Below are 27,767 nucleotides of genomic sequence, written 5' to 3' on the forward strand. Positions count from 1 at the left end.
ATGCAGGTCTCTATTGTCTACGAGAGTTGAACATCCAAGATTCTAATGATACATCGGGAATGGGGGCAGAGGGCTATATGAACAGAAGATTGGGAAAAAGATGGAAATCAGAGCAAGGTGGGCTACTCCGAGGCTGGCAGTGGGTGCATATTCTCCCATTTATGCACTGCCTCCATAGCAGCTGTCACTTTGAGCCCAATTCGAGCATCAAGCTCGTAGCTCTCCCATTTGGCCGCCTGCTCCAAGTAAGTCTTACACTCCTTGACCAGTTGTCTTTCATCCGGCTGCTTCTTAGACTCATCGGCATCAGTCGAGTCCTTCTCCGACAGTTCCTCATCCCTCGTTACTGCTCCATGTAGCTCTCGGTAGGTCGGGCGCTCCATCCAGAGGTTGGCCGCCATTTCAAAGTGCGCAACAGGGTGGACCCAGTCGTCCTTCAAGTGGCCCTTGAAAAGAGACTTATCGTGGACCAGCACACGGGTCTTGATAATGTGTTTTGCCTTCTCATGGTTGCGCAGGGATCGGAACACCGCAGCCCGTAGCAACTCTAGGATCACCTTCTCCTCTGTTCCCTCGCGCGACCATGTCTTGTTTGCCTCGCTCTCGCACCATGCGAGACGAGTGAGGGATTCTTCGAGTTGTAGGCGCGTCATGCGGCTGTGACCGTTCCAGAAGAAGATCATTTCTTCGATCGGGTCGACGCCGATCGCGTCGACTAGTGGTACATTCCACTCCTTGGCTCGCGCTTCCCATTTGGCGATCTTGCGAGTGACAAAGACGTCGAATGGAAGCTGGCGGGCCATGAAGCGCTTTTTCCCTGCGTGGGCGGGAGCTGCCCGGATATACTCGGTCGCTTGCTTTGCGTGAAACTCTGCCTTTTTCGGGTCATCTATGTTCTCGCGGTAGAGTGCGACATGACAGGATCCTGCGATGTAGTAATATAGTGACCGGGACCAGGAGTTGAGATCAACGCACTAAAGGAAGAAAGAAAAAAACATGATGTTAGCTTGCTGATCATAGTTATAAATAGTTGATTCTGCCAGAAGCAGAGAAAAAAAGAATAGGACTTACCTCGATGAATGCCTGGGAGCACACCTCATATTCATGAAGGAATAAGGCATTCAGACTCTTCTCAAAGACCCGTAGAGCTTCGACCTGCTGGAGGGGACTCTTATTCTTCCCATTCAGGAGTTCCATTGCGCCCTCAAGGTCCTTGTTGGCACCCATCATTCGGGACTCCTCCAGTAACCAGAGCTGACTGTTCGGGAACCGCGTGCGCATCTCGGCCAGCAGTGCCGTCAGTCTCTCTTGGGGAATTCCCTCCACGTCATCTTCACCAGGAGTCGGATCGGGCATGATATCGCAGTAGCGGACGAATCCATTATAGTAACCGAGCAATGCGAGAGCAGCCATGCCACCAATCAAATTGTGGAACTTACTCGCCTGCCAAAGCATGCGCAAGCCGCGCTGCTTGTCGCCGTGGAATCCGATGATAGACAGCAGCTTGCTGAATGCCGGGGGAACCATGGAGATGAGCAAGAGGAGGATACCGAAACAGAAATTAGCGCCGGAGTGCACGAAGATATCGATCTCGTTTTGGAAAATATCAGAGTCTGGGTCGTGATTGATAATTTTCGTGCCATTCGGGGTAGCAGAGCGAGGCGAGCCATTCGAAGCGGGTTCCGGGGTGACGGTCAAGTCAGACAGTGTTTGCGACAAGTCTTTTCCGTCCGTAGGTGTTGCCTTTGCGCGGACGGAGGCGCCCTTGATTGAGGAAGCGGAACTATTCGACATCGGGGTATCTGCGCCAATTCCCTTGGTAACATCACTAGCACTGGGGAGAAGAACACGGCCGGGATCCTTCAGTTCCATGAATTTTTCTTCCATTTTCAGAATGGCGTCTAGTGCAATATATGCCTTTCGCAGACGATAGAAAGCCTTGATACTCTCCGTCAGGCTTTCGTTCAGCACACCCACCACGGCGCCCATCAGTTGGGCAATGGCTTGACACAAGGCATACTCGGTCCCGGGAGTATAGATCTCTGAACGAAACGCATTTGGAGCATTGGAATTATGCTGGGCTCGGTGCTGTTCACTGGCAGCTGATGTTTCCGCCTCGTATAGGCGATCGGATGCTGTTGTTAATTAGAGCCCGTAGTCGCCAGAGGGAATCGGTGGATGATTTCAGTATGCCTACCTTGTCGCATAATCTCCTGCTCAAAGCCTAGGGTAGCACGGACAAAGGCGACGACACCTTTACCCAACTACTCGTATATTGTCAGCCCCGTTCCAGATGTATCTTTTGCCTGGTATCACTCTCGCAGGGCCACTACGTCATCTGCAGCAGCCCGGATTTCACGCACATTATGAAAGGTGGAGGTGCCTTCGGAGAGGCCATTCTCAGCCGCGTCGACGTCGTCATTGAGGATATTGGTTGCGGCTATAGATAGACAATGTCAAACGAAGGGTTAGAGTGGTGGATTGCAGTGATGTGTACCTTTCATCGCCTCATCCACTGTAAGTCGTGGTCAGCACATGTTAAATCTGGAGTATTGAGGGAGACCCGGGGTGCACGGATCACAACGAGGCTCCGAAGACCGTTGAGTTAGTACTTACAGTCCTTCAACTCGGTCAACGAGTCCAGCGACTGGGTCGAGGCATTGGCGGGCTTCTTGCCGTACAACCATGAGCCGACGCGCAACATTGTGCACCGGTGTACCTGGAAGACTGATAGGGCGTCGGGGAAATAAGGAGGGAGGGTAATCCTGGGGAAGATACAAAGAAGAAACGAAGAAGAATAGAGGCTCAAGGCCCGAGGAGCAGACGGATCGGGAAGAATGTCAACGGGCCCATGTGCATGTGGATGTGCATGTGCGTGTGCGGACAGGGGATTTCCGAGAACGGGGGAGAGTAGACAGGGACAAGCATGAAAGGGATGAAAAGAAATGGAATAATGAAAAAGAGCACAAGACCCAAACTTGAATACGGGCAGAGGGAGAAATCTCACCGTGGGGTCAAAACCGGGCCAGACGGGGTCCGATGAGGCGCATAAGCCTTCCGGAGGGGCCGGACATTCACAAATGATTATCATAAGTCTATGCTTAACATGGTAGTAAGTATATCTATATATATCCATAGATTTATACTATTTCTGACTATAATATTCTGTATTAATTCTACTTCATCTAGAATACCTAGTACTCCAGAGTTGTAACTGTATCATTCCTCGCCGATCAACAATACATCATTGGTCATCTGACTAAGACTTCTCTCCGCTCAACAGCTCTCCCTCACACAACTTCAACCACAACCTCAACTCCTCCTCCTACACTCTCTCCTCCCCACCACATCATCCATTCACAATGTCAAACTCTACCTCCGCCCAGAATAAGGTCGAGTCCGACCAGCCTCAGCAACAAAAGCCCCAGGTCCTAGAGGAGGACGACGAGTTTGAGGACTTCCCCGTTGAAGGTAGGTCAACTTCGCTCAACCCTCCGCACCCACCGATCCCAGCCCAATCGACATATAAAGTCTTGCAGAATACACGAACACACCTGGCTAACAACCATCGCCTCCCCAGACTGGCCCCAGGAAGAAGCAGAGCAACCCTCCGGATCGGCAAACGGCACCAACGAGCACCTCTGGGAGGAGAGCTGGGATGACGATGATGCGGCGGAGGATTTCTCAAAGCAGTTGAAGTACGTCCGTCCAGATCCATCTATACCTTGCCCAGACCATCACTAACACCATCCGTCAACAGGGAGGAGCTCAAGAAAGTTGAAGCCTCATCCTAAACCATCCCCCGCACGAACAAAACAATCCCCGACCAAGAACCCACCATCCCGACCGGTCACCACTCTGCATCTCCGTCATCTAAACCACACCAAACCACATCACCCCGGCATACCCGCTCTTCTATACCCCATCTTGGATATCCGGGATACGGTCACTCACACTTCCACTTACACCGACACGCACACTCACACCGGTATGGCAGATGCCACTCTCGAACACGTTCCAGTCCCAGTTCAATTCCAGTTTTAATTCAATCCGATCCGCCGCCGAGCCTAGTTCAGTCCTCGCCTCACCTACAGCCCCCTACACCATTTCATATGTCGAGTCTAGCCACCCTATCTATACCCTAGTTTGATCTGGGTATCTAGCTATACGGACCGCAGTCGAAACTAGCTTAGGTCGCGATGGGAAATGGAAATGGAATCGAAATCGGAATCGGACTAGGCTGGTCCTACCGAACTAGCGCTAGTGATTCTGAATTAATGAACTATTGAGGACTGCCTCGCGCCATAATTGCGAATTCTGGTCCATGATACATATCCTTCTTTCTTCTTCCAAGGTTCTCTCGTCTCTTTTTTATTCTTGACGGGAGGTCTGAACGTGTAAATCCTCATTCCGATGTTATCTATAATAATCTGGGTATCGGTCGCCAGGTTACTCGGCCTAGCCATTCATTCCCTAGCCATCCATTCCCTGCATGCGTCAAGGGCTCCTTGGAGTACTAGTACTAGTACCTACGAGCCACGTTCACACATCCCTGCCGGACCCTTAAAGCTTTGGTCTCGTATCTGATCACACAAAGCCTATGGTTAGTAAATCGACTTAGGATATTGGTATAGGCTTGAACGCTCGCAAATAGAGTAAGTCATAGAAGGGAGGATTTTGGAACAATTTTGAGATTTTTTGTAATTCTTTTAACCGGAGGAAAAAATGAAAATAGGATAGTATAGGAAAAAAAAGGGAAAACAAGGATATTGGCTGTGTACATTACAGATTCGTGAAAATGTAAATCCAAAGATGAAGGGGGGCAAAGAACAAACATTATTTGTACTTTGACTCCGGGCGTTGTGTGAAATCGATCATTCAATGAATCAACCCCCTATACCATCCATTTACTTACTCGACAGAGCAGAGACACCGGGCAGGTCCTTACCCTCGAGGAGCTCGAGAGAAGCACCACCACCAGTGGAGACGTGAGAGAGCTTGTCCTCAGCGCCGAACTTGGCAGCCGCGGTGGCAGTGTCACCACCACCAACGATAACGGTAGCACCGTTCTGGACAGCTGCAACGGCCGCGTTCAAGGTAGCAACGGTGCCAGCCTCGAAGGCCTTGAACTCAAAGACACCGGCAGGGCCGTTCCAGAGGATAGTCTTGGAAGCGGCAATGGCCTTCTTGTAGGACTCCTGGGTCTTGGGACCGACGTCCAGACCCAGGGAGCCGTTGGGGATACCGGTCTCATCGGTGGCAGCGCCGACATTGGCGTCCTCGGAGAACTTATCGGCAGTGACATAGTCGACGGGGAGGATGATCTCGACATTGTTCTTCTTGGCCTTCTCGACGATGTCGCCGACAATCTTGCTGCCAGCCTCGTCGAAGAGGGAGGAGCCGATCTTGACGTTCTCCAGAGTCTTCTTGAAGGTGAAAGCCATGCCGCCGGTGATGATCAGGCTGTCGACCTTGGGGAGGAGGTTATCGATCAACTGGATCTTGTCGGAGACCTTGGAACCGCCGAGGATGGCGAGGAAGGGACGCTGGGGGTTCTCCAGGGCCTTGGCGAAGTACTCGAGCTCCTTCTTGACAAGGAAACCGGCCGCCTTTTGGGGCAGCTCGACGCCGACCATGGAGCTGTGGGCGCGGTGGGCGGTGCCGAAGGCATCGTTGACGTAGACGTCACCCAGGGCAGTCAGGCCCTTGCGGAACTCGGCGACGGCGGCGGCATCGGCCTTGACCTTCTTGCCCTCGGCGTCCTTGGAGCTGCCTTCCTCCTCGGCGTGGAAGCGCAGGTTCTCCAGGAGAACGACCTGGCCACCGGTGGCCTTGTTGACGGTCTCCTCGGTCTGGGGGCCGACGCAGTCCTCGGTGAAGAGGACGGACTTGCCCAGCAGCTTCTCGAGCTCGGCGACGACGGGCTTCAGGCTGTACTTGGGGTTGACCTTGCCGTCGGGACGGCCCAGGTGGGACATGAGGACAACCGCCTTGGCGCCATTCTCAATGGCGTACTTGATGGTGGGCAGGGCACCGACGATGCGCTGGTTGTTGGTGATTTCCTTCTTGTCGTTGAGAGGGACGTTGAAGTCGACCTGCGGAAGAGCAATTAGCAATTGGGTTGGGCATGGGCATGAGCATAGATATGGACATAGGCATGAGGTATGAGGTATAGCTAGAGCTGGGGAAGAATTGAACATACACGGATCAGGACACGCTTGCCCTTGAGGTCGACATCGGTGATGGGGAGCTTGCTGGAGAGAGACATTTTGGAGAGTCTATGATGTCAATGTTAATGTCAATTCAATGGCAGCTGAGGAGGACGTATTAGGGAGGGGGGAGGGGAAGGGTAACGTACATTGACGGGCGTAAGAGACGAAGTAAAAGGGAAGCCAGAAGGAGGAGAGCGGGGAGTGGGGAGAAGTAGAAGAAGAAGGATCTCAAACAGGGCGACGGTGAGTCGCGGTTTGGCTGGAGGAGGGGCACTTTTGGTGGTGGGGCAATTCCGGTGAGTCCACTGAGTAGACCGGAGGAGTAGTGTAACTATAGGATACTATAGGGTAGCTACGGGACACTAAAAGATACTTCGACAGACACCAGAACATCCGTTTAATGCAAGTATCCTCTCTCTCTAGAGTAACATCCTCTGCAATCTTCTATACTCTTGTCCGAGTTCCCCCGGCTCACAACGGGCTGATGCGGGACTGATGTCAGAGCTCCCCATTATTGCGGAACAGGCCGGACGGGAAGGGCCATCAAGTAGTGAATAGCCTCGGGGTAATTGGTTACGTTAGTAAGGATTGACGACTCTATTGGCCGGGAATTGTACATAGCCGCTGTCTAGTAGTACTACTAGTGACTAACAGCTCCTAGTATTCCAGTGAAATACCATGTGAAAACAGTATGCAGTTGAAATTGAAAAGCCAGAGCAATATATCCCTAGACATAAAAGACAACCATGCCGATTAAGCCGAATCATAAGCAAGAAGAGAGAGAAGCATAAAGAGAGAGAGAGAGAGAGAGAGAGAGAGAGAGAGAGAGTGTGTGTGTGTGGGTGGGTGTGATAAACCCAATGAAAGTAAATGTCTCCCGAATTGATCGAATGATCTTCCCAATGCATAACCCAAACACAAAAAGAACACAGAACCTTAACCTTTTAGAACGCAAGTCGTTTTCCCCGCAAAAACAAGAATGAATGCCATGTACACAACAAGCCAGAAGAAAAACGGGAACCGAGACCGAGACCGAGACCGTATCCGAACGCCTGAAAGAGAGAGACCGTCAAGTGAAGTAACGTGAAGCAAAGCAAAGGGAACCAGTGCAGTGGATAAAAGGGTAGATCGTTAACGTGACATTCGCCGAGACGAAGTGATTCAAGACTCCTCGGAGGAGTTGGTGAGCGAGAGATATGCGGTCCACGCAATACCAATGCATGAGACAAATGGCTGTCAACGATCAGTATTGGTTCCGCACAAGAGAGACACGGAGAACCGAGAGGAAAAGAGGAGCAACATACAATCTGGAACTGGATGGGAATAACCCGGAAATTAAGGATCTGCACCGCCGGCCACAGCACAAAGTTGGCCTTCAAAGTCGGTAGGTAGACATCTCGGAATTTCTGCGTCAACGCCCGCTTTCCGCCGCCCTCAGCAATCGTCATGTAAGTGAAGAAGCACGCCAGACCTATATGATTACCGCCATGTCAGCACAGCACCAAACTTGGCAGAGACTTGCGAACGCAAAGAAAAAATCACTCCCACATACCGAATGGTGCAAAGATGAACTGATCAAACGCAACACGCTTAAACACTGGCGCCGTCGGATTCTTCTTAGTCAGAGGGAAGGCCCTCGACAAGAACCCAAACCACTGGAACTGGATCGGAGCCATGAAGAAACCATACGCCATGAAGCGGGTTAGACGCTCAAAGTCGAACGGCGACGGTGAGCGGTGCGCATAACCCAGTTCCCCCATTGCTGGAGGCTTCTCTTTATCAAAGTCTTCGAATTCTATCGAGATAAGGCCGTCTCCTCCTTCGGATCTTTGTTGCGAGCGGGATTGAAAGGCTGTTATCAGTTGGGCCACGGTATCGGCGACTCCGCCCAAGACCTATATATCCATGAGAAATATCGTCAGTCATGAGTTCAGGACAAGCGGATGTTGAAATTTGGTATTTCTGAAGATGAGGGCGAGATGTATATGGATTGGCGACGTACCGCGTTGGTGACCATGGTTGTGAGCACTATCAAGGCAGACATATTAGCGGACAGCCCCGCGGGAAAGAGAACAGGTCAAAGGACAAAGTGTAAGATCATACCGGGCTTCTCGGCATAGTAGGTATTAAATTTGGCGGCTATCCGAGTAGCTACCGCCATCTCGATGAGGAATATGATGGTGTGCAGAAGGGGCTAGAATAGAAGGGCACACCGGGTGAGCGCGGGTATATCCAGGGTAAAAGTTGACAGCAGAGCAGAACTTGACAGCCCCGGGAGAGAGGAGGGAAGGCCTACCACGCGACCGTAGATGTATCTCCTGTTGAGTCCATCAAGGACTTTGCGCTTTGTGGCGGCAATCATGGTAGAAAAGTGGGTTGGCCGATGACCTGGGGGGGATTGAGGCGAAAGTTCCGGGTGGGAGCTGCGGTTGCTGCGCGCCAGTATGACGCAAACTGTGACTAGTCGGGGGAGGTACAGAGGTGCCACTGGTCGATTCTGGTTCTCCGGCCCGAATACCCCTGGGTTGAACAGGATGAGGAGGAGGGAGGAGGGAGGAGAGGAGAGGAGATGATCAGAGAGATCAGAGAGATACCCCAGATCAGATCCAAAGTCCAGAGTGGATGATGCGACGCCGACTCCGCTCTGACTAACGCTAATCATTGGGGCGGTCAGACTTGAACGAGTGGAGTACTAGGACTTCATTACTATTCTATTTTTATATTTTACATTTGATCAGTGTTTTACTTGCTTTACGCGCCGGATTATTCTCATTATCTTCGTTGATTGATTTGTCCACTATGCTTTCATCTACTATACATCATGACACCGCGGCTGATCCTCGGCCAGAATGTCCGGTAGGTCGCGAATGTCGGTCGTTTCGTTCGTATTTACATCCACTAGGCGTACCGCCTCGAGATGAAGGGGCCCAGTGGCCAGAGGGAGTAGCTTAATCTCCGTAGCGTGGCAAGTTCCAGGCAAGAGGGGACTATCGATGGTTAGTTCTATACATGGGATCGCATGGACTGCAGCTTTCGCCTCTAAAAATTCACTCACCCAACACGAATGTCAGTACTCAGACTGATCAATTCAACCTCTTGGCCTGCAACGCTCTTTTGCATGGCATGTACAATATTGTCGTCTGTCACGGCCTCCGCCACCCCATCTTCCTTCCGACTGGAGATAGATGCAGAGGACGGTCGCGCAGCATGTCCTCGTGGGTCTAGGCGCTTCCGCCGGGGAATCGCAATCAATGCGAACTTTCGAGGTACATTGGAGCGGTTCACAATAAAGACATTCCAAGTGAACGGTGCCCCAACTTCGACGCTAACGGGCCCCGAGAAGGAAATCGTCACTCCAATATCTGTAACCGAATAAGCTCGCTCGCGTAGAGAGCTACGGTTCGCTGCCGCCGTCGCGGTCGCGGGCCGACTCGAGTTACCCGGAGGCATGGATAAGCTTGTCGGGCGATTATTCCTTTGTAGCGCTGGACTAGGTCCCCCATAGGTGGGATTCAAAGCCACAGAGAAGTCAACATTGGTCGTCCATCGCATTGAAATTCGAGGCTTGCAATCATCCGACAACTGAATCTCCGCTTCTAGAGCTATCTCCAGTATGCTCAGCATGACTGTAGAGGAGCCATTGGTCTCGGGGCCGTATTCAGGTGTCAGCTTATAAACCAAGGTCACATCATCTCTGGGGCGACATGTGAGAGGGAGAGATAGACCTGGAGTATCGGAAAGGGATTCGAGTGTTCCTTCTGATAGCTGGAGGTCTGCTTTGTCGAATACCACTTCACTGTTCACGTAAGGTGTGATCTCGAAATCCAAACTGGCAATGGTTGTAGGGAGGCCGGTATAGTTATTGAGACGGGAGTAGCGAATCCTAGCGCTTGCGGCGGGGACGACTCGGAAAGGGTGGCCATGCTGTTGTTGAATATTGTATATAGGATCCTCAATGGAGGTAGTGGGAACCACGCGCAACAGTCGCGAGGCGGGGAGAAAGGGCTCTCTGTGCGTAAGCGATTTATCACCGGCTAAAGGCTGTAGCATATTTGTAGATGCGGGTACGAGTGGAGGGAGGTAGTCGTCTTCCGGGTCTTCTTGTCGTGCGGCTTCAGCGGGATTTAGACTTGCGGAGGCCATAAACAAAAGCGAGGGATTCTGGATTCGGTTGCGAGGACGCTCTTCAAAATAGTTAGTTGGGTGTTTGCACTCGATTGAGGCAAGACAGTCGGTTTCAACTCACTGAGGACGGTCTCAGTGGTCCATATCAGATATACATGATTTCCTATCCCATCCTCGCCCTCAAATTCGTTGAACACCACTAGTGGTTCCTCTTCGGTGTTCACCAGGCCTGAGAAAATCACTTCACGAGTTGGGGTGGGATTCTCGGCAACATTCTCTGCTGGGTCTACGGCATAGACATCAAGTTTGACTTCGAGGCGGGGGAGGTAATGTTTGAGGGTTGTCTCTGTGCAGTCGGAAAGTCGCAAGACGATGCGAACGGGCAGAAATTCGTCTATGAAGCTTGATGTCAGACAAAGACAGAATGCATAAATATATAATTGCAGGGCCCAAAACATACCGAAAAATAACAGTGGCCGCTGAGAAATTGAAGCCAGCACGGAGGAAAGGTCATCGGCTCCGTCTTCTAGAGCCGCGGTCAAGGAACCTTCAATATCGACCGTTGGCGCATAAGGCACGACGGTGTCAAGAACTGCATGCCGAAGAAACTCGCCGGGAATTTCCAAACCAGGCATTGCGACAAATCCTGTTGTCGCGCAGCAGTGTGAGAATAAGAATAAGAATAAGGAGTACTTTAAAGTACCCATTGGGAAAAGGGAAAGCAATGCGATAAGGCGGTGTGCAAACAGATGCAAACATTGATGCTTTTGGGCACGCGCTGAACTTGCTGCTTTTCCTCTCTCTCTCTCTCTCCTCAACCATCAACCATGAATCCTCCGATCTGGCAAGAGGCGCGCAATGCGGAGGGTCGCGCATATTACTACAATGTGCAGACCAAAGCCACTCAATGGCAAAAGCCCGCTGACCTGATGACTCCCGTCGAGGTTTGCGATCCCAACCACCAACTTCTTTGAACTTTGACTGACACCTTATTTTCTCATTTTTCTCAATAGCGTGCTCTGTCGAATCAGCCTTGGAAAGAGTATACTGCGGAAGGAGGTCGCAAGTATTGGTACAATACAGAGAATAAGCAAAGCACATGGGAAATTCCCGACGTCTATAAGGATGCGCTGGAACAGGCTCAGGCCGCTCCAGCTCCAACTCCCCCAGTTGCGTACGTCTACGATCTTGTCGATATAATTTTGATCTTTACTAATGCCATTGCAGTCCAACCTCTTTTGTGGCAGGGGGAGGTAGCTCCTACCCACAGGCTCCGCACCGGGAGCGCGAGCGTGACCGTGACTACCGTGACCGTGATCGTGATCGTGACCACCGTGACCGCGATCGCGATGATTACGACCGAGGATATAATGACCGCCGCGGAGGATATGGGTCCTACGAATCGAACGGGATGGTAGCTGCACCGGCTTTGGTGACTCAGTCCGAGCCCGATTATGGATCGGTCGAAGAGGCTGAGAGCGCCTTTATGAAAATGCTCAAGCGACACAATGCGCAGCCCGACTGGACCTGGGAGCAGACCATGCGTGTGGTGATCAAAGATCCGCAGTACCGCTCGCTCAAGGATCCGCGGGACCGCAAGGCCGCCTTTGAGAAATACGCGGTCGAGGTTCGCATGCAGGAAAAGGACCGGGCGAAAGAGAGATTCGCTAAGCTGCGCGCAGATTTCAATACCATGCTGAAGCGGCATCCTGAAATCAAGCACTACAGTCGTTGGAAGACTATTCGTCCCATAATCGAAGGAGAGACTACTTTCCGGGCCACCAATGATGAGAACGAGAGACGCCAGCTCTTTGAGGAGTATGTTACCGAACTCAAGAAGACTCACATGGAGCAGGAAGCTGCGACACGCAAGGAGGCCATGAGCGAGCTGGCCGGTATTCTTGGATCTTTGAACCTTGAGCCATACACCCGCTGGGCTGAAGCCCAGGCGGTCATTGAGTCCAACGAAAAGGTCCAGGCCGATGATAAATTCAAGACCCTGAGCAAGTATGACATATTGACTGCGTTTGAAAACCACATCAAGACCCTCGAGCGAGAATTCAATGATGCCCGTCAACAGCAGAAAGCTATTCGCGCCAGAAAGGAACGCCGAAGCCGCGAGAAGTATCTGGAGCTTCTGAAGGAGGTTCGCTCTCAGGGAAAGATCAAGGCCGGTAGTAAGTGGATGGACATCCGCCCGCTTATCCAGGATGATGCTAGATACCAGGGTATTCTTGGTCAAGCTGGATCGACACCTCTGGACCTCTTCTGGGATATGCTTGAGGAGGAAGAGCGCTCGCTCCGTGGTCCCCGCAACGAAGTTCTCGATGTTCTTGATGTAAGTTCATGGCCCTACAAATGCATTGCGATTGCGACGACTTGCTAATCCATCATCTAGGACAAACGCTTTGAAGTTACCTCTAGCACCCCGTATGAGGAATTCAGTTCAATTATGACCGCTGACCGCCGCACTTCGAATATCGATGCGGATATTCTGCAGCTCCTTTTCCAGCGTATCCAAGAGAAAGCAATTCGCCGCGATGAAGATGAAAAGCATGCTGCCGATCGTCACCAGCGCCGGGCCGTTGATGCTTTGCGTTCTCGCATCAAGCGCCTCGAGCCTCCTGTGCGTGTCTCCGACACCTGGGAAGAGACCAAGCCTCGACTCGAGAAGTACGAAGAATACAAAGCTCTCGAATCGGACGAGCTTCGCGAGTCCGCGTTTGAAAAGTACATCCGCCGTCTTAAGGAGAGGGACGAAGACACCGACCGAGACCGCGAAACGAGAGACCGAGATCGCGGCCGCCGTGACGGTGACCGTGGTGACCGCGATTATCGCAGCAGCCGCGGCGAGCGACGAGGCGGAAGCCGTGCCAGCCGCACCCCCGAATTGGATGTTTACGAAGCAGAGCGCCGCAAGGCCCAAGCAGACCGGGAACGTTCCTACCGCAAGGTCAGTGGATTCTCTCCATCCCGAGATCGCCGTGATGACCGCGATCGCGATCGCTACCGCGAGCGTGATGACCTTGACCGTGAGCGCGATCGTGACATCGGCCGACCCCCTCGACGCGATGGTGATCGTCGCGAAAGCGAGCGTGAACGCCTCTACCGCGCTCGTGGTGACCCACGCGGCGGACGTGATGAGCTTGACTACGGTGGTGAAAGCCGCAGCACGGGCAGTGTCCGGCGTAGACGAGAGAGTGATTCGGAGAGTGTTGCCAGTCGCTCTGTGAAGCGTTATCGTCGTGATAGTCGTGAGAGGGATCGTAGTAAGGGTCGAACGGAGCGACGTGAGCAATCCGCCATTCCTGAGGAAGTTATCAAGAAGGAGAAGGCTGTTCATTCTGGAAGCGAGGAAGGGGAGATCGAGGAGGATTAGAGAATTTGAGATGGGAGATACTTCTCTATCGTCAGTACCTTTTTGTTATTACATCCAAAGATTGCCTCCAGGCACTGATTTGAATTTCCAGAGACGCCTCCTTTGTAATAGTATTAGTATATGCGTAGATATCCATGCCGATCGATTCAGAGCCTGAATAAATGAACCAAATCTGGACGTACTAATAGTGAATACCCACTTGGGCATACTATAATGTAACTTCCAGTATAACTACTCAGACAGCAGTAGTTACGACCGCCCCAATCGGAATCCTCAAGTTGGCGCTAATAGAGGGGCACAGCAGAATGCCGAGGTGGGGGCTGACGATCAACATTGTACATAGCCATCTGGAAATCTTTCTTCAGCATTTGAAACAGGCAACCTTGGAAGTCTTTATTTTTATATCTACTGCTTTCTGCGTCATTAAAAGACGCCGGTTTATAAGAACCACCTGAGGTATCTCATTTTATGCTCGAAGCCCCCCTCCCCCTCGTGAACCCTACGTATAGTTATAAGACACCCTCACAATGGCAGTCCAAAGATCCCTCTGCGAAGATGCCGTCTGCGAGAAATCTTGCTGGCAGGAAGCATTGGAGAAGTTACAGACAGAAAACCCCGACATTCACCAACAGCTAGAACGGATATTAGCGACGCAGAAACAACCTCTCTCTCGGTCAAATATGTCGAGCCAGATAGCCAAGTCCATCCAAGCCAATCAAAGTCGACTAGAAGAACGAAGTCTACCAGGTCGCTGGCGAAATCGAGACGAAGGCGGAAAGGCCAAAGTGCGAAAGGCCATGGACAGGATTCTCAAAGCCGTGGTTGTTTTCCGCGATATGGGGAAGGTCTTGGTGGAGATTGAACCTTCGCATGTTGGGGTTGCTTGGTCGGGTGTGAATTTGGTTCTACAGGTAAGGTACCTAGTAAGGTTCAAGGTTGAATATACGTCCAAGCGAATTATGATCTAATTTATAACAGATCGTTTTGGGAGGACCCGAGCAAAATGCTGCTGCAATTGAGGGGCTCGCTCAAATCTCACTTATTATCACGCGCTATGCGAGAGTTGAGGAAATCTATATCGAACAGAGACAGCAGAATCAAAGCACAACTCTCAGCAAGGACTTTAGGACACAAGTCGTTGACCTTTATGCCAAAATATTGGCGTATCAGGTTGCGATTATCTCCCATTGTCAAAGACAGACTATAAGTGAGTTGAATATGGGTCGGGCGAGAATCTTTCCTTTCTTATCTGATGGTGTTTCCTTTTTTTGCTCTAGCGCAATACGTCAGAGCTATTCCGAAACTTGACGATTGGAGTGGACTGTTGGAAGGTATTTCAAAGGTGGATGCAGAGTGTAGAAAGTTTACTCAAATCTTTGACTCTGAAGGTATTTATCTGCTTCAAGTTGTACCTCATTACTAAAATAGAACAGGTGACTGATGATTCATAGACAAGATTGTTCAACATCGTGAACTCAAGCAGATTCTAGAGGAACAGGATCAACAGATGGATAATGTATCAACTCAGTTAAGCCAGCTTTACGAACAGAATCAAGTTCTCATCAGCCAGGCTCAGCTGAGTGGTACGTAAAGACTATTGGTCTACAGTTTGATCGAAGCTAACATGCTAGCAGAGAATAGGACAATTCTGAACTGGATCTCCCCCTCATCCCCAAATGATGACCATACACGTATTCTAGAACACGGCAAGCTGAACAGCGAGTATGCGGGCTCGGGTAGATGGCTATTTTCTTGCCCGGAGTTTCAGTCTTGGAGTAGTGTTGAGAACGAAAATGTTTCAACGCTATGGTTGCGCGGTCCTGGTAAGTTGGATGTATTCCGCTAATTATCACAAATTGCTAAATTAATTTCTTTGGGAATCTATAGTCGGCACAGGCAAGAGCTCTCTTGTGTAAGTCAAGTCATCTGTCTTATAAGAGCCTTTACTGATTGTCTAATATGAATCCACAGCTGTCTCGCCATAGAAAAGTTTCTCAAAGGCCCGATACTGGAAACTAGCCTTATCGCATACTTCTACTGCTCGAAAAAGCAAGGCATGGGAGACGCGAATAGTCCAAAGGCTGTACTGCAAAGTCTCCTTCGACAGTTAGCCTGGTCAACAAGCGACCTCTCGATTTCACCGCTTATCAAAGCTAAATACATGACAGCACAGCAAAATCCGGCTGCTGGAACAAGTGGACTATTGGTAGATGACTGTCTTCATTTATTGAATCAGCTGATCGCAGGTTATCAGCAAGTCACAATCGTCATCGATGCCCTGGATGAATGTTCGGACTTTTTTGAACTCTTGTCGCATCTGGTGGATATATCTTCCGCATGCGAGGGGAAAGTTCGATTTCTTCTTTCAAGCCGAATGAATGTCCCCGTACACCAGTTCTTTTCAGAAAGCGCCACAATCGAGGTCGGGCAGGATGGCAAGGAAGATGTTGATTTCTTCATTGCAACAGAGATGGAACGGAATCTGCGGCGTCTTACACAGTGCAATGCACTTGATCTTAAAGATAAGATGACCAGAGTATTGAGCCATCGAGCTCAAGGAATGTGAGTACTGGAGCTGGAATATTCTTCCTACGCATGTCTTGGCTAATGTAGAGGAACTAGGTTCCGATGGGTGGAGTTGCAACTGAATTTATTTTTCAATACAAAATCTCCTATCAAGCGACGGGATGCTTTCAAGAGGAAATTGGACAAACTTGATGAGCAAGGTGGTGTTCCGGTGCTGGCAGATGTTTATGATGACATCTACGACATCAACACCCCAGAGCCTGAAGATCGCCAAGTTGCAGAGCGAGCACTAAAATGGGTGATGTGTTGTGAGAGACCACTGAACATTGACATGATGGTCAAGGCGGTCTCTTACTATGACTGCGAGGGGAATGTCGATGAACAGGTTACTGTTGATTATATCCTTGACATCTGCAGCAACTTCATCATAGTGGACCACAACCACATGGTTCAATTCGCGCACTTGTCCGTTCGAGAGTACCTGATGAACGACACTAAGCTGAATTATACCAACATCGATGCGAATATACAGGTGGCGAAGACCACTCTCGTGTATCTGACTGCATGCAGTACTGATAGTACTGGTCCTTCCAGCAACGCTAAAACCGGCAAAAGGGACGATTTGCTTGAATATGCAATATTATACTGGCCGCATCATTGCAGCTGGCTGCTATTGCAAGAGGAAAAGGATGCTTCGCTCCATAAGCTTCTCAGCGAGTTCCTAGCAGCTAATCCGCCCAGCGATGGCTTTCTGCTGTGCTTGGATACTTGGCCAGAGTTACTACCGGAGATTGAAAATTGGGAGGAGCGACGTAAACTCGAATTCAGAATGGTGGCCAGCCTCAGTCCTTCAAAGTCCCCAGTTTTTACAGCATGCCGTTGGGGCTTCCAGGAAGCCGTACAAGGGGTCATATCCAGCGGATTTGATTTGAGTGAGCGAAATAACGCGGGCAACACAGCGCTTTCTGTAGCGGCGCAAGCTGATCGGATGGAAGTCATGAAATTACTCCTTGAAAATGGCGCCGATCCTAATACAACGGGAGAAGTTGACGGAGTTACCCCGCTACATCTTGTTTACTATGACATCGACAAGGTCAAGCTTCTGGCCGAGCACGGAGCGGACATCACGAGGGCTGTTAAGGGATCTATCAACAGTGGATGGATGCTTTTGCACTTCTCGGCATGCCATAACGTGAAGGAAGGGGTCGAATTTGCTTTGGACCATGGAACAGATGTCAATGAACAAACCAGCACGGGTCTGACAGCTTTACATCTTACTTCAACACATGCTACAGATAAGACGATTGAGATCTTCAAAATGCTTCTGGACCGTGGTGCTGATCCGGAGATTCGATCCGAAGATGGACAAACGGTTTTGGAAAGAGCAGCCATACATGGAAGCAATGAGATCATTCGTCTCATACTCAAGCATCAGGGTAAAGAGAACGAGGCTGAGAGGTGGTTTCGACAAGCGGCATTCCACGATGCTGTCTGTCAAGGAGACGAAGATGCTGTCCAACGGTTGATTGAAGAAGGCGTTAACTTCAAGGTGAAAGCGAACCGCGGAGAGCTTCCAATTCACTGGGCTATAAAAAATGGTAACGCAGGTGTCGCATTAGTACTCTTGCGCGAAGGAGGTGCGGATATTGATGCCAGAGATAAATTTGGGGAAACGCCACTTGCTATGGCCTGCATGAATTCTGATCAGGAAATGATGCATTTTCTTCTTGATCAGGGGGCTGAGATAGATTTCATACTGGGGGAAGGGGATGCCGAACGTACTCTGCTCTCCAGGGTGGTTACTCGCGGCGAGGTACTGTTGGTAGACCTACTACTGAAGCGAGGGGCCGATCCACGAAAAGTCGACCTTGATTCTTTGGAGCGAGAAGGGTTTGTCAAAGTGGACGACTTTGACGCTTGTGTGAAGATGGTTCGTTCTCATTTAGTCTAATGTGCTTCACACTTTGCCGAGAGATAGAAGAAAATAAAAGGCGACACGGACTTGGAAAGTGAAGATAAAGCAGAATCAGAAAGAATACCAGTAAATCGAATCATAGTAAAATGTACCTAAACGATGTCGACCTGATGCAAAATAAAAACCATAGCTATTTAACAATGACCATCCTCCAGGCCAAATCACATTTTCAGCCAGTCCTAACAGGACAAGCTTCATCTCTATGCCAATCATGAAATCATGGGAAAGCTTTTGATAATTCAAACCATACCCGATAAAAATAAACAAAACTCCGATACAAAATTATGCCGAGAAGAGATCCCTCGACCATATGTTCATCGAATGAAAAAAAAGGGTCTTCGGTGGATGAAGGTCAGACAACGAAGTTCGAACTATCTCGTTGCCAGAAATTCTGAAAGTTGACAATGGCCGAAGGAACCCCCGGGATTGTAGCAGGTAAAGAAAGATGATTGGGCACATGACAACGACGGGCATAGGATGAAATGATGACGTGAGTCTCGACCGGTGATGGTGAGTAATGACCTGGAGGCGGGTGAATCAAGTCACAGCCTGCTAGCCAAAGTCCTCATCAACACCGTAGACATAATCAACATCACTTCCCTCGTCGTAGTCGCCGTCGGCCGCATCATCATCCGAAAGGCCATCCCCTTTGCCCAAAGGCAAGCCATCGCGGCAAAGGAGACCACTGCTCTGAGCCACCGAGACCCGAGAAACTCCCAGGAACGCCATTAACCACCCAATCCCTCGGTTACCGCGGCGCCGCTTGCGCCGCCGTTCAGAATCGCGGCCATCACGGTTGTGACGGCGGCGGTGATGCTCATGAACAATGCCCTCTTCAGTTCTCTTCCTCCAAGAAGTAGTAGTTACCCGCCAACTTCTGCTCCTGGTCCATCTGACTGTTGTACTTGTTGATACGAGGGCGGTAGCTGTTGGGGTCACGACGGAAAGTCACGTCCAGGCTCTTCAGGAAGCGGTTGCAACCGGTGACCAGGGACTCGGGAGACTTGGCGCGAGCATCGATGGAGGGCTGTCCGTCGAAGACAATGACACGGTCAGCCAGGTAGGTGGCCATGATGAAATCGTGCTCGACGATGAAGGCAGTCTTCTTGGTGTGCATGATGAAACGCTTGATGACACGGGCAGCGATAATACGCTGCTCGGAGTCCAGGTAGGCGGAAGGCTCGTCAATCAGGTAGAGATCGGCGGGCATACCCAGAGCCAGGACAATGGCGACACGTTGCAATTCACCACCAGACAGGTTCTGGACTTCCTGGTCGATGAAGTCGTCGATCTTGAGAGGCTTGTAGACATCGGTCTGGAACTGAGGAGACAGGAAAGCGGTCTTGATACGCTTGAAGAAGAGCTGGCGAACAGTACCCTGGTACTTGGGAGTGATTTTCTGGGGCTTCATGCTGATGTTCATCTTGGGGACCTTGGTGGTGCCGTCTGGCTGGATGGCACCGGCCAACATCCTACAGAAAGTGGTCTTTCCGGTACCGTTCTCACCCATCATGACGAGAATCTCAGAGTCGGTAAAGTTACCGGGCTCGATGCTGAGGTGGAAGTTACCCTGGGTCTTCTCCATGGCGGGGTAGGCGAAAGCGCGGTCCTTGTCGACAATGAAATCGTCACCAGCCTCAGCGAGACGGAAAGTTAGGGAGTCCTCACGGAATCGCAAGTTCTCAGTGGGAATGTGACCGTCCAAGAAGATGTTGATACCCTCACGGACCGACGAGGGCAGAGTCACAACACCATAGACGGCGGGACGACCGTAGAGCACGCAAATGAAGTCGGAAAGGTAATCAAGAACAGACAAATCGTGCTCAACAACAATGACGTAGTCATCAGGGCGGAGCAGGCCACGGATAGTACGGGCAGCAGCCAGACGCTGCTTGACATCGAGATAAGAGGAAGGCTCATCAAACATGTATCTGCAGAGGTGTATTAGTAACCGAGAGCTGCGACGGATGGATAAGTAGAGAATCCCAACTTACACATCAGCCTGTTGCACACAGACCAGACCAATAGCGAAACGTTGCAGTTCACCACCAGACAGGTGCTCAATCTCACGGTCAGCAACCGCTCCAAGCTCTTTGAAAATTATCAGCATGATTCAACCATTAGGCAACAGACACGGGGGAGTTTTCATACCGAGAACGTCCATAATTTCTTCCAGGTTGCCCAATTGGTTGCGTGCCGAGATGAGATCCCTGACCTGCTTGACAGGACCCTTGACGGCGCGAGGGATCTGGTCGACATATTGAGGCTTGACGACGGCCTTCAGGTCATCCTCCAAGACCTTGGTGAAGTAGTCTGTTTTTGATTGGATCAGTATTCGTAGCAGTACACAGGTGCGTGCGATTTGAGAAGTGCTTACTCTGCAGCTCGGAACCACGGAAGTACTTCAGAATCTCCTCCCAGTCGGGCGGGTTGTCGTAACGTCCCAGGTTGGGCTTGAGTTTGCCACTAAGAATCTTCAAGGCGGTACTCTTTCCGATACCGTTTGTTCCAACGAGACCAAGAACCTGACCGGGGCGGGGCATGGGAAGTCGATGAAGCTTGAAGCTGTTGGCCGAGTAGCGGTGGGTGACCTGACTTTCAAGGTTGGTGGGCAAGTTGATGATGTGAATGGCGCCGAAGGGGCACTTCTTGGGGCAGATACCGCAACCAATACACAGGCTTTCGGAGATGAAAGCGATCTTGGAGGTGTTGTCGACTTCGATGCAGAGTTTACCGGTACGGACGACGGGGCACGACTTCTTGCACTCTTGACGACATTTCTGGATGAATCAGTTATGATGAACTATCCGCAAGTGGCAACTGGATCCCATACCTTCGGTTTGCACTGTAGATCGAGAAGACATTGTGTCAGTCGGGCTTGAATGAGCGAAAGAGATGCGGTTAGTGGGGTATTCGACGAACCTTGTCAGTGTTGACAATGGCAATACTATATAGAAAAATGAACCGTTAGCGATGCGCGACTCTTCTACCAAAGGAATCTCATCCAGAACATACCGGGTCAGCTTGTCAGACATGGTGGTGGGTTGGCTTCGTGAAACCGGGTGCCAGCGTTAAGAAAGTGGGTAGCCAGGGACAGGTGAACAATCTGATCGGTATTGCGTGTAGTGTATCGAGTACCGCGAGTGTAATGGGTGGCCGAAGAGAGAGGTGTAGGGAAGCGCCGCGACTAGAAGAGAAGGGTGCAAAGTAGCACCAGTGCGCAGGCTTAAGCTGAAGAAACAATGGCTTCAGAATGAGAATGAGCCGTCGAGGGGCAGAAAAGGACTTTCTTTCTTGATTGTGGGAGGGCGGCCTGAGGCGGCAACCTGCAGCGACCGCCTTGAATGCCTGCATTATATTGGACGGCCGCTGATTGGCTGGCGGGAGGGGGTCAGGAGACATGCTGACAGTCGCGGCACGTGATTAGATATCCACGTGAATGCACGTGATTAAGCGAACCAAATTAGATGCCTTACCGCCTTACTGCCTGAAGGGACAGGCCATCACTGCAGCTTGACCAAAGTACTGTGACTGCCCACCACTCTACAGCCGCCCGTTCTCCCCCCCAAATTCACCTCCAAGTCTTTCCTCCACTCGTCTCTTTCTACGCTCCAACCCCATCATCGCCTTCCCCCCCCCGCCCACCATTCATTTCCCACATTGATACCCTAGTTCCCCCTCTTGCGGGGTCACCACGCAATGGAGTGTAAGTCTTCTTTATTCCTTTTTCTTGCCCTGCCATCTCCATCGATCCCATTTTACCCGAGTACTTCTCCGCGTTGCTCGACCCACCATACCATCCTTGGATTTTCCAGTTTACACTGAGAAATCGGGGAATTCGATCTTTGGAGTATCTATATCCAATCCGGCCTTTTCCACTGGGCTGCTCATTGTTGGTGATCTCCTCCTGGATCTCTCGCGACTCGTGCCCGCGTCCATCCCACCCGTCATCAAATTCCATCATCACCCATCAAGCATGATATCCAGGCTATATCTACTATTCTCGGTCTTCATTTTGCTTCCACCTGTGTCGCGGATACTTCCTCTACCATTCTCTGCGTCGCTTGACCCCCGAACCCGCAGAATTGAGCTACAATGCTAACTGCCCCTCGACTATAGCCTCCAGCATGGTGATCCCATCGGGCCTAGAACCTCCTTCCTCTTCCTCAATGCCCAACGGCTATAGTCACTCAATGGCTGTCGATCATGATCCGGCCGAAGTCGACATAACTACCAAAAGCGAGCCCAGTTCACCCGAACCTGACGAGTCCCATCCCGCCTCCGAGTCCTCCCCCGAGCATGATGCCGCCGATGATTCATATGATGCAGAGTCTCAGGCATCGGATCCTGAAGATGGAGATGTTGTGATGGGTCACAGTGGCGATGATCTCAATCCGTCCAGCCGTGAAAACTCTTCATCACCGCACCCCGACCAAGATGGGAAGCATAGGTCGTCGCCGGCGGACGAAACGGAGTACATGCGACAAAATCCAGATCTTTATGGTTTGCGGCGCAGTGGTCGGGCGCGCCCAACCCGCCACATTGTCGAATCGTCAGATTCTGACTCCGACGCGGTTGCATCTCGCCCGAAGCGCCGGCGCAAAGAACCCTCCCAGCAGCCCTCAAAATCCTCGCGGTCGGCCACTGCCTCATCATTCTCGGAATCGGGCAGTGATGAGTATGGTGGGAAGTCAAGCAAAGCTAGGCGCCGTCGCATGAAGGAGGCAGCAGGCATGGAGCCTTCTCTCAGCGAGGTCCGCTTCTCGACGCGTAATGCTGCCAAGATCTCCAACTACAATGAAGATGACGAGGACGAGTCAATATTTGAGGATGACCCTGAGGATATGACTGCGGACTATTGGGCTCAGAATTATATGGAGGATACTCGGCCTGCCGTGGACGTGGTACTCAACCACAGGCTGAAGGACGGTATTGACCCCAAAAACCCAGACGTCGACCGCCATGACTTTGAGTTTTACATCAAGTGGCAGGACAAGTCACATTACCATTCCACGTGGGAACCCAATGAGGCTCTCGCCAACTACCGGAGCACGCGTCGTGTAGACAATTACGTTCGTAAGGTGCTGAATGAAGACCTCCGCCTCCAGCATGACCCCTACGCCGCACCCGAAGACCGCGAAAAGTGGAACCTTGATCGTGAACGTGATGTGGAGGCAATTGAAGATTACAAGCACGTTGAGCGAGTAATTGGTGTCCGGGAAGGCGAGGAAGGCTCCGAGTACCTTGTCAAGTGGAAGCGCCTCTTTTACGACTCATGTACCTGGGAGCCGGAAGACATTATTAGTGAGATTGCCCAGCATGAGGTGGATCGCTTCCTAGATCGTTCCTCTCGTGTCCCCGTTTCCGACAAGAACGAAACAAACCCAGCCACACGCAAGTCATTTGAGGCTATCCACAGTACGCCGTCCTTCCTCCAGAACGGCGAACTTAAGGATTTCCAAGTCAAAGGCCTGAATTTCTTGGCTTTCAACTGGGTCAAGGATCGCAATGTCGTGTTGGCAGATGAGATGGGTTTGGGCAAGACGGTCCAGACAGTCTCATTTATCAATTGGCTACGCCATGTTCGACGTCAACAGGGACCTTTCATTGTCATCGTTCCTCTGTCTACAATGCCCGCCTGGGCGGAAACGTTTGACAACTGGACCCCAGATCTTAATTATGTCGTCTACAACGGTAGCGAGAAGGCCCGCCAGGTCCTCCGCGATTACGAATTAATGGTGGATGGAAACCCTAAAAGACCAAAGTTCCATGTGTTGTTGACCACCTATGAATATGCCATGAATGACTCGCCGTTCCTGGGACAATTCAAGTGGCAGTTCATGGGTGTTGATGAGGCCCACCGTCTGAAGAATCGTGATTCGCAACTGTATATGAAGCTGGCAGAGTGGAAATGCCAAGCTCGTCTCCTCATTACTGGCACACCGATCCAGAACAATCTTGCAGAGCTTTCGTCTCTAATGGATTTCCTCAACCCGGGTCAGATCCATATTGACGTGGATATGGACTTGAACTCTGATGCTGCCTCCCAAAAGCTTGCCGAGCTGACCGATGCTATCCAACCATTCATGCTACGTCGGACCAAATCCAAGGTTGAATCCGACCTCCCTCCCAAGACAGAGAAGATCATTCGTGTCGAGCTGTCCGATGTCCAACTCGAATACTACAAAAATATTTTGACCAAAAACTACGCCGCCCTGAACGATGGTGCCAAGGGCATGAAGCAATCTCTCTTGAACATTATGATGGAGCTTAAGAAAGCAAGCAACCACCCCTTCATGTTCCCTACCGCCGAAGCGAAAATTCTGGAAGGGGCCACCCGGCGTGAGGATATTCTGCGAGCTATGATTACCAGCAGTGGAAAGATGATGTTGCTCGACCAACTGCTCCGCAAACTCAGGGGAGATGGCCACCGAGTCCTTATTTTTTGTCAAATGGTGGGCATGCTCAACATTCTGAGCGAGTACATGGAGTACCGTGGCTACAAGTATCAACGATTGGATGGAACCATTCCTTCTGCCGCTCGACGCCTCGCTATTGAACATTATAACGCGCCTGAAAGTACCGATTTTGCATTCCTTCTTTCTACGCGAGCCGGTGGTTTGGGAATCAACTTGATGACTGCCGACACCGTTGTTCTGTTTGATTCGGATTGGAATCCTCAAGCCGATTTGCAAGCGATGGCCCGAGCCCATCGTATTGGACAAACGCGGCCCGTCAGTGTGTATCGTCTTGTTTCAAAGGATACAATTGAGGAAGAGGTCATTGAGAGAGCCCGAAACAAGCTTCTCCTTGAATTCATCACCATTCAGCGTGGTGTCACTGATAAGGAAGCCTCGGAGATGCAGAACAAGATGGCTCGCGTTGTTGCCGAGCCGAATTCGACCGATGACATCTCACGCATTCTCAAGCGCCGTGGCCAGAAGATGTTCGAGCAGACCGACAATCAAAAGAAACTTGAACAGCTTGATATCGACTCAGTTCTCGCCAACGCTGAGTTGCACCAGACGGAGGAAACCGAGCAGATCCAAGCAGATGGTGGTGAAGAGTTCTTGAAGGCATTTGACTTTGTTGATATCAAGGTCGATGATCTTTCCTGGGATGATATCATCCCCAAGGCACAACTCGAGGGAATCAAGGAAGATGAAAAGCGCAAGGCGGATGAGAGATACCTGGCTGATGTGATCGAGCAAAACCGGCCGCGCAAACGCCATGCGCCAACGGAGGAAACTCGAGACTCTAGGGAAGAACGCAAGGCCAAACGCCAAGCCAGAGCACAGGTTGCTATTGATGACGTGGAAGACGAAACTTCGTTGGATCCGAAGCGTCCTCTTGGTGAAAAGGAATACCGTTCTCTCTCCAGGGCTTTCTTGCGATTCGGTGATATGGCTGATTGTGAGGAGCTCATTCTTGAAGATTCTCGCTTACAAAACCGCGATCGAGACACCGTTCGGGCTGCCCTTCAAGAAATCACGGGCAAGGCTGCATCCCTCGTTCAAGAAAACCTGCAGCAGATAGATGCGCTGAAGCAGTCGGGCAAGAACGTTACCAAGAAAGAACAAAAGGCTGTACTGTTCGACCATCAAGGTGTCAAGCGTCTGAACGCCTGGACAATTGTTGACCGACCCCCTGACATGCGTCTTGTGCGCAGGGTGACTACCTCTATATCCGACTTCAAGAACTTCCGTCTTCCAGAAGCTACGAAACCAGCGGACTACAGCTGTCCCTGGGGTGCAAGGGAAGATGGGATGCTTTTGGTTGGTATTGGTCGTCACGGGTTTGGTGCTTGGACCCAGATCCGCGATGACACTGAGTTGGGTCTCGCTGGCAAGTTCTTCCTTGAAGAGCATCGCGTCGAGAGGAAAACCCAACGAGCTGCAGGAGAAGAAAAGTCCACCAAATCTCCCGGTGCTGTCCACCTGGTCCGCCGAGCTGACTATCTGTTGTCAGTTCTGAGGAATAAACATACTCATGGAAGCAATGCGAATGCCCGACGGGCTGTCGATAATCACCACCGCAACAATAAGCGCAACGCGCGTCTTGGTAGTGGAAGCGTCTCTGCATCTCCTGCCCCATCCGCTCGAAAGGGCCACCGCGAGAATGAACGCTCACGACCGCGCTCACACACCCACGGCCGGGATGATCGCCGAGATGACCGTCGCAACACACCCAATCACGATCGGCCCAGGTCCGGGAATGATATCAGCCGTCCCCGCCATCGTCTCTCGGAAGCACACCACGACGAACGTCGTCGGAAGAGCCATGAGAACGGTGGTTCGAGTCGAGAAGAAGATCAGGACTCAAAATTCTTCAGACCCATTCGGGATAATCTGAAGCAAGTCGCGACCATCACCTCGAAGAACTACCCCAACAAGGCTGATCGAGCTGTCAAGCTTCGGAGCACCATCGAGAAAATTGGCGAGTTCATTCACAACACATTGGGTGGTGGTGACCCTATGCCGTCTTTAGAGAGACGCTTGTGGGATTACGTTGCCGTCCACTATTGGCCGAACAAGGAAGTGGGTGGTGCGAAGCTTCAGTTGATGTTTGAGAAGGTCAAGGCTGCTAGTAAGCCTTCGCAGCCGTCCAATGGAACTTAGATTCAATCTTGGAACTATTTTGTCACTATTTCGATACTAAACCAAACAACCCACGGTTCTTTCGTGGAGTTATGATATCAATATTGGATTCTCGATTCGCTTCTTGATTGGCTACTTGGTTGCTCTTCCTTTTGTCTCTCTCTTTTGGTTTTGGATTCGGCCATTCCAATCCATCCTTACTTCTTGAACCCAACCTTCCCTCGATCCTTCGGTCAATCCAACTCACCAGTATCCTCACACCCCGACATCCCCCTATACCAAGGCCTTCGAGATGGAAAAACAAACACCCATGAATCGTCTCATTGAAAAAAGAAGAAAGAAGCAAAGTACATATGGATGCAATGTGGTTGAATGCATGGCATTGCGAAAGGCGTCGAAATGGTTTTTTTGCGCAGCTCATCCCTGAAAAGAAACCACTCACGCAAGAAAAAGGAGAATCCGATTTTTGAGTTGCAACATGATTTTCGAATGTCAAATGATATTTGCATGGCGTGCTTGGGGCCTTTTGGAGTTTTTGTGTTTATTTTTTTTATGTCTTGGTGACGATGTCTTTGGGGAAAAAGAAATCGGCAGATCGAGCAAACTTGAATTACCCCCATACATTGCATTTGCATTTGCAATCGCGTCTTGTTTCAGGGGAAGGATTTAAAGCTGGATCTGATCTGCCTCCCTTTTTGTCTAATTGCACCTCCTTTTTATTGGTTACTGCTTCTTTTTGGCATCTTATACTGGTTAGGTCTCCCTTTTGCAGCGCCAGTTGGGGGGGCTACGGCCTCTCTACTTCATTTCTTGTTCTTTTTGTATTTTTCTTTTGGACCAGCACATGTACCCTATGGAGTGGCTACCACGGCGTCGATTGATTTTTCTGTATCTGCAAAAGATCATTCAGCTGGTCGGGAGCGACTATTCGTGATGCCCCCCTCTTCTTTTTT

General features: G+C 50.8%; 11 protein-coding genes across 11 annotated transcripts; 5 read left to right on the top strand and 6 right to left on the bottom strand.

Annotated features, from left to right (window-relative positions):
• Nucleotides 1–122: 122 nt before the first annotated feature.
• N7481_002360 (TTC39/IML2 family protein) lies at nt 123–2,704 on the bottom strand (the record flags this gene model as incomplete). The annotated part of the gene is made up of 5 exons (XM_057261579.1): nt 123–974; nt 1,072–2,135; nt 2,198–2,264; nt 2,364–2,440; nt 2,617–2,704. 5 exons carry the CDS (start codon nt 2,702–2,704, stop codon nt 123–125), a joined length of 2,148 nt encoding a protein of 715 aa, XP_057126511.1.
• A 658-nt stretch (nt 2,705–3,362) lies between these two features.
• Nucleotides 3,363–3,794, top strand: N7481_002361 (proteasome regulatory particle lid subunit SEM1; the record flags this gene model as incomplete). Its single annotated transcript, XM_057261580.1, has 3 exons — nt 3,363–3,471; nt 3,581–3,698; nt 3,761–3,794. 3 exons carry the CDS (start codon nt 3,363–3,365, stop codon nt 3,792–3,794), a joined length of 261 nt encoding a protein of 86 aa, XP_057126512.1.
• Nucleotides 3,795–4,907: 1,113 nt separating this feature from the next.
• On the bottom strand, nt 4,908–6,268 carry pgkA (phosphoglycerate kinase pgkA; the record flags this gene model as incomplete). Its single annotated transcript, XM_057261581.1, has 2 exons — nt 4,908–6,095; nt 6,203–6,268. The coding sequence occupies 2 exons, from the start codon at nt 6,266–6,268 to the stop codon at nt 4,908–4,910; spliced, it is 1,254 nt and encodes a 417-aa protein (XP_057126513.1).
• Nucleotides 6,269–7,750: 1,482 nt separating this feature from the next.
• Nucleotides 7,751–8,229, bottom strand: N7481_002363 (uncharacterized protein; the record flags this gene model as incomplete). The annotated part of the gene is made up of 2 exons (XM_057261582.1): nt 7,751–8,107; nt 8,215–8,229. The coding sequence occupies 2 exons, from the start codon at nt 8,227–8,229 to the stop codon at nt 7,751–7,753; spliced, it is 372 nt and encodes a 123-aa protein (XP_057126514.1).
• Nucleotides 8,230–8,406: 177 nt separating this feature from the next.
• On the bottom strand, nt 8,407–8,874 carry N7481_002364 (uncharacterized protein; the record flags this gene model as incomplete). The annotated part of the gene is made up of 1 exon (XM_057261583.1): nt 8,407–8,874. The coding sequence occupies one exon, from the start codon at nt 8,872–8,874 to the stop codon at nt 8,407–8,409; it is 468 nt and encodes a 155-aa protein (XP_057126515.1).
• Nucleotides 8,875–9,263: 389 nt separating this feature from the next.
• On the bottom strand, nt 9,264–10,972 carry N7481_002365 (TRAPP trafficking subunit Trs65 domain-containing protein; the record flags this gene model as incomplete). The annotated part of the gene is made up of 2 exons (XM_057261584.1): nt 9,264–10,396; nt 10,459–10,972. 2 exons carry the CDS (start codon nt 10,970–10,972, stop codon nt 9,264–9,266), a joined length of 1,647 nt encoding a protein of 548 aa, XP_057126516.1.
• Nucleotides 10,973–11,164: 192 nt separating this feature from the next.
• On the top strand, nt 11,165–13,716 carry N7481_002366 (snoRNA-splicing protein PRP40; the record flags this gene model as incomplete). The annotated part of the gene is made up of 4 exons (XM_057261585.1): nt 11,165–11,281; nt 11,351–11,511; nt 11,565–12,675; nt 12,736–13,716. The coding sequence occupies 4 exons, from the start codon at nt 11,165–11,167 to the stop codon at nt 13,714–13,716; spliced, it is 2,370 nt and encodes a 789-aa protein (XP_057126517.1).
• A 527-nt stretch (nt 13,717–14,243) lies between these two features.
• On the top strand, nt 14,244–18,193 carry N7481_002367 (uncharacterized protein; the record flags this gene model as incomplete). The annotated part of the gene is made up of 7 exons (XM_057261586.1): nt 14,244–14,627; nt 14,695–14,923; nt 15,168–15,299; nt 15,351–15,539; nt 15,604–15,628; nt 15,688–16,278; nt 16,339–18,193. The coding sequence occupies 7 exons, from the start codon at nt 14,244–14,246 to the stop codon at nt 18,191–18,193; spliced, it is 3,405 nt and encodes a 1,134-aa protein (XP_057126518.1).
• Nucleotides 18,194–18,724: 531 nt separating this feature from the next.
• N7481_002368 (uncharacterized protein) lies at nt 18,725–18,949 on the top strand (the record flags this gene model as incomplete). The annotated part of the gene is made up of 1 exon (XM_057261587.1): nt 18,725–18,949. One exon carries the CDS (start codon nt 18,725–18,727, stop codon nt 18,947–18,949), a length of 225 nt encoding a protein of 74 aa, XP_057126519.1.
• A 103-nt stretch (nt 18,950–19,052) lies between these two features.
• Nucleotides 19,053–21,252, bottom strand: N7481_002369 (ATP-binding cassette domain-containing protein; the record flags this gene model as incomplete). The annotated part of the gene is made up of 6 exons (XM_057261588.1): nt 19,053–20,148; nt 20,212–20,308; nt 20,369–20,530; nt 20,595–20,997; nt 21,140–21,164; nt 21,233–21,252. The coding sequence occupies 6 exons, from the start codon at nt 21,250–21,252 to the stop codon at nt 19,053–19,055; spliced, it is 1,803 nt and encodes a 600-aa protein (XP_057126520.1).
• Nucleotides 21,253–22,386: 1,134 nt separating this feature from the next.
• N7481_002370 (chromatin-remodeling ATPase CHD1) lies at nt 22,387–26,835 on the top strand (the record flags this gene model as incomplete). Its single annotated transcript, XM_057261589.1, has 1 exon — nt 22,387–26,835. One exon carries the CDS (start codon nt 22,387–22,389, stop codon nt 26,833–26,835), a length of 4,449 nt encoding a protein of 1,482 aa, XP_057126521.1.
• Between the last annotated feature and the right edge of the window lie 932 nt (nt 26,836–27,767).

This window comes from Penicillium waksmanii (genome assembly GCF_028829765.1).
Source record: "Penicillium waksmanii strain IBT 27052 chromosome Unknown utg000002l:1.0-3326099.0:1.0-3328782.0, whole genome shotgun sequence".
NCBI lineage: Eukaryota > Fungi > Ascomycota > Eurotiomycetes > Eurotiales > Aspergillaceae > Penicillium > Penicillium waksmanii.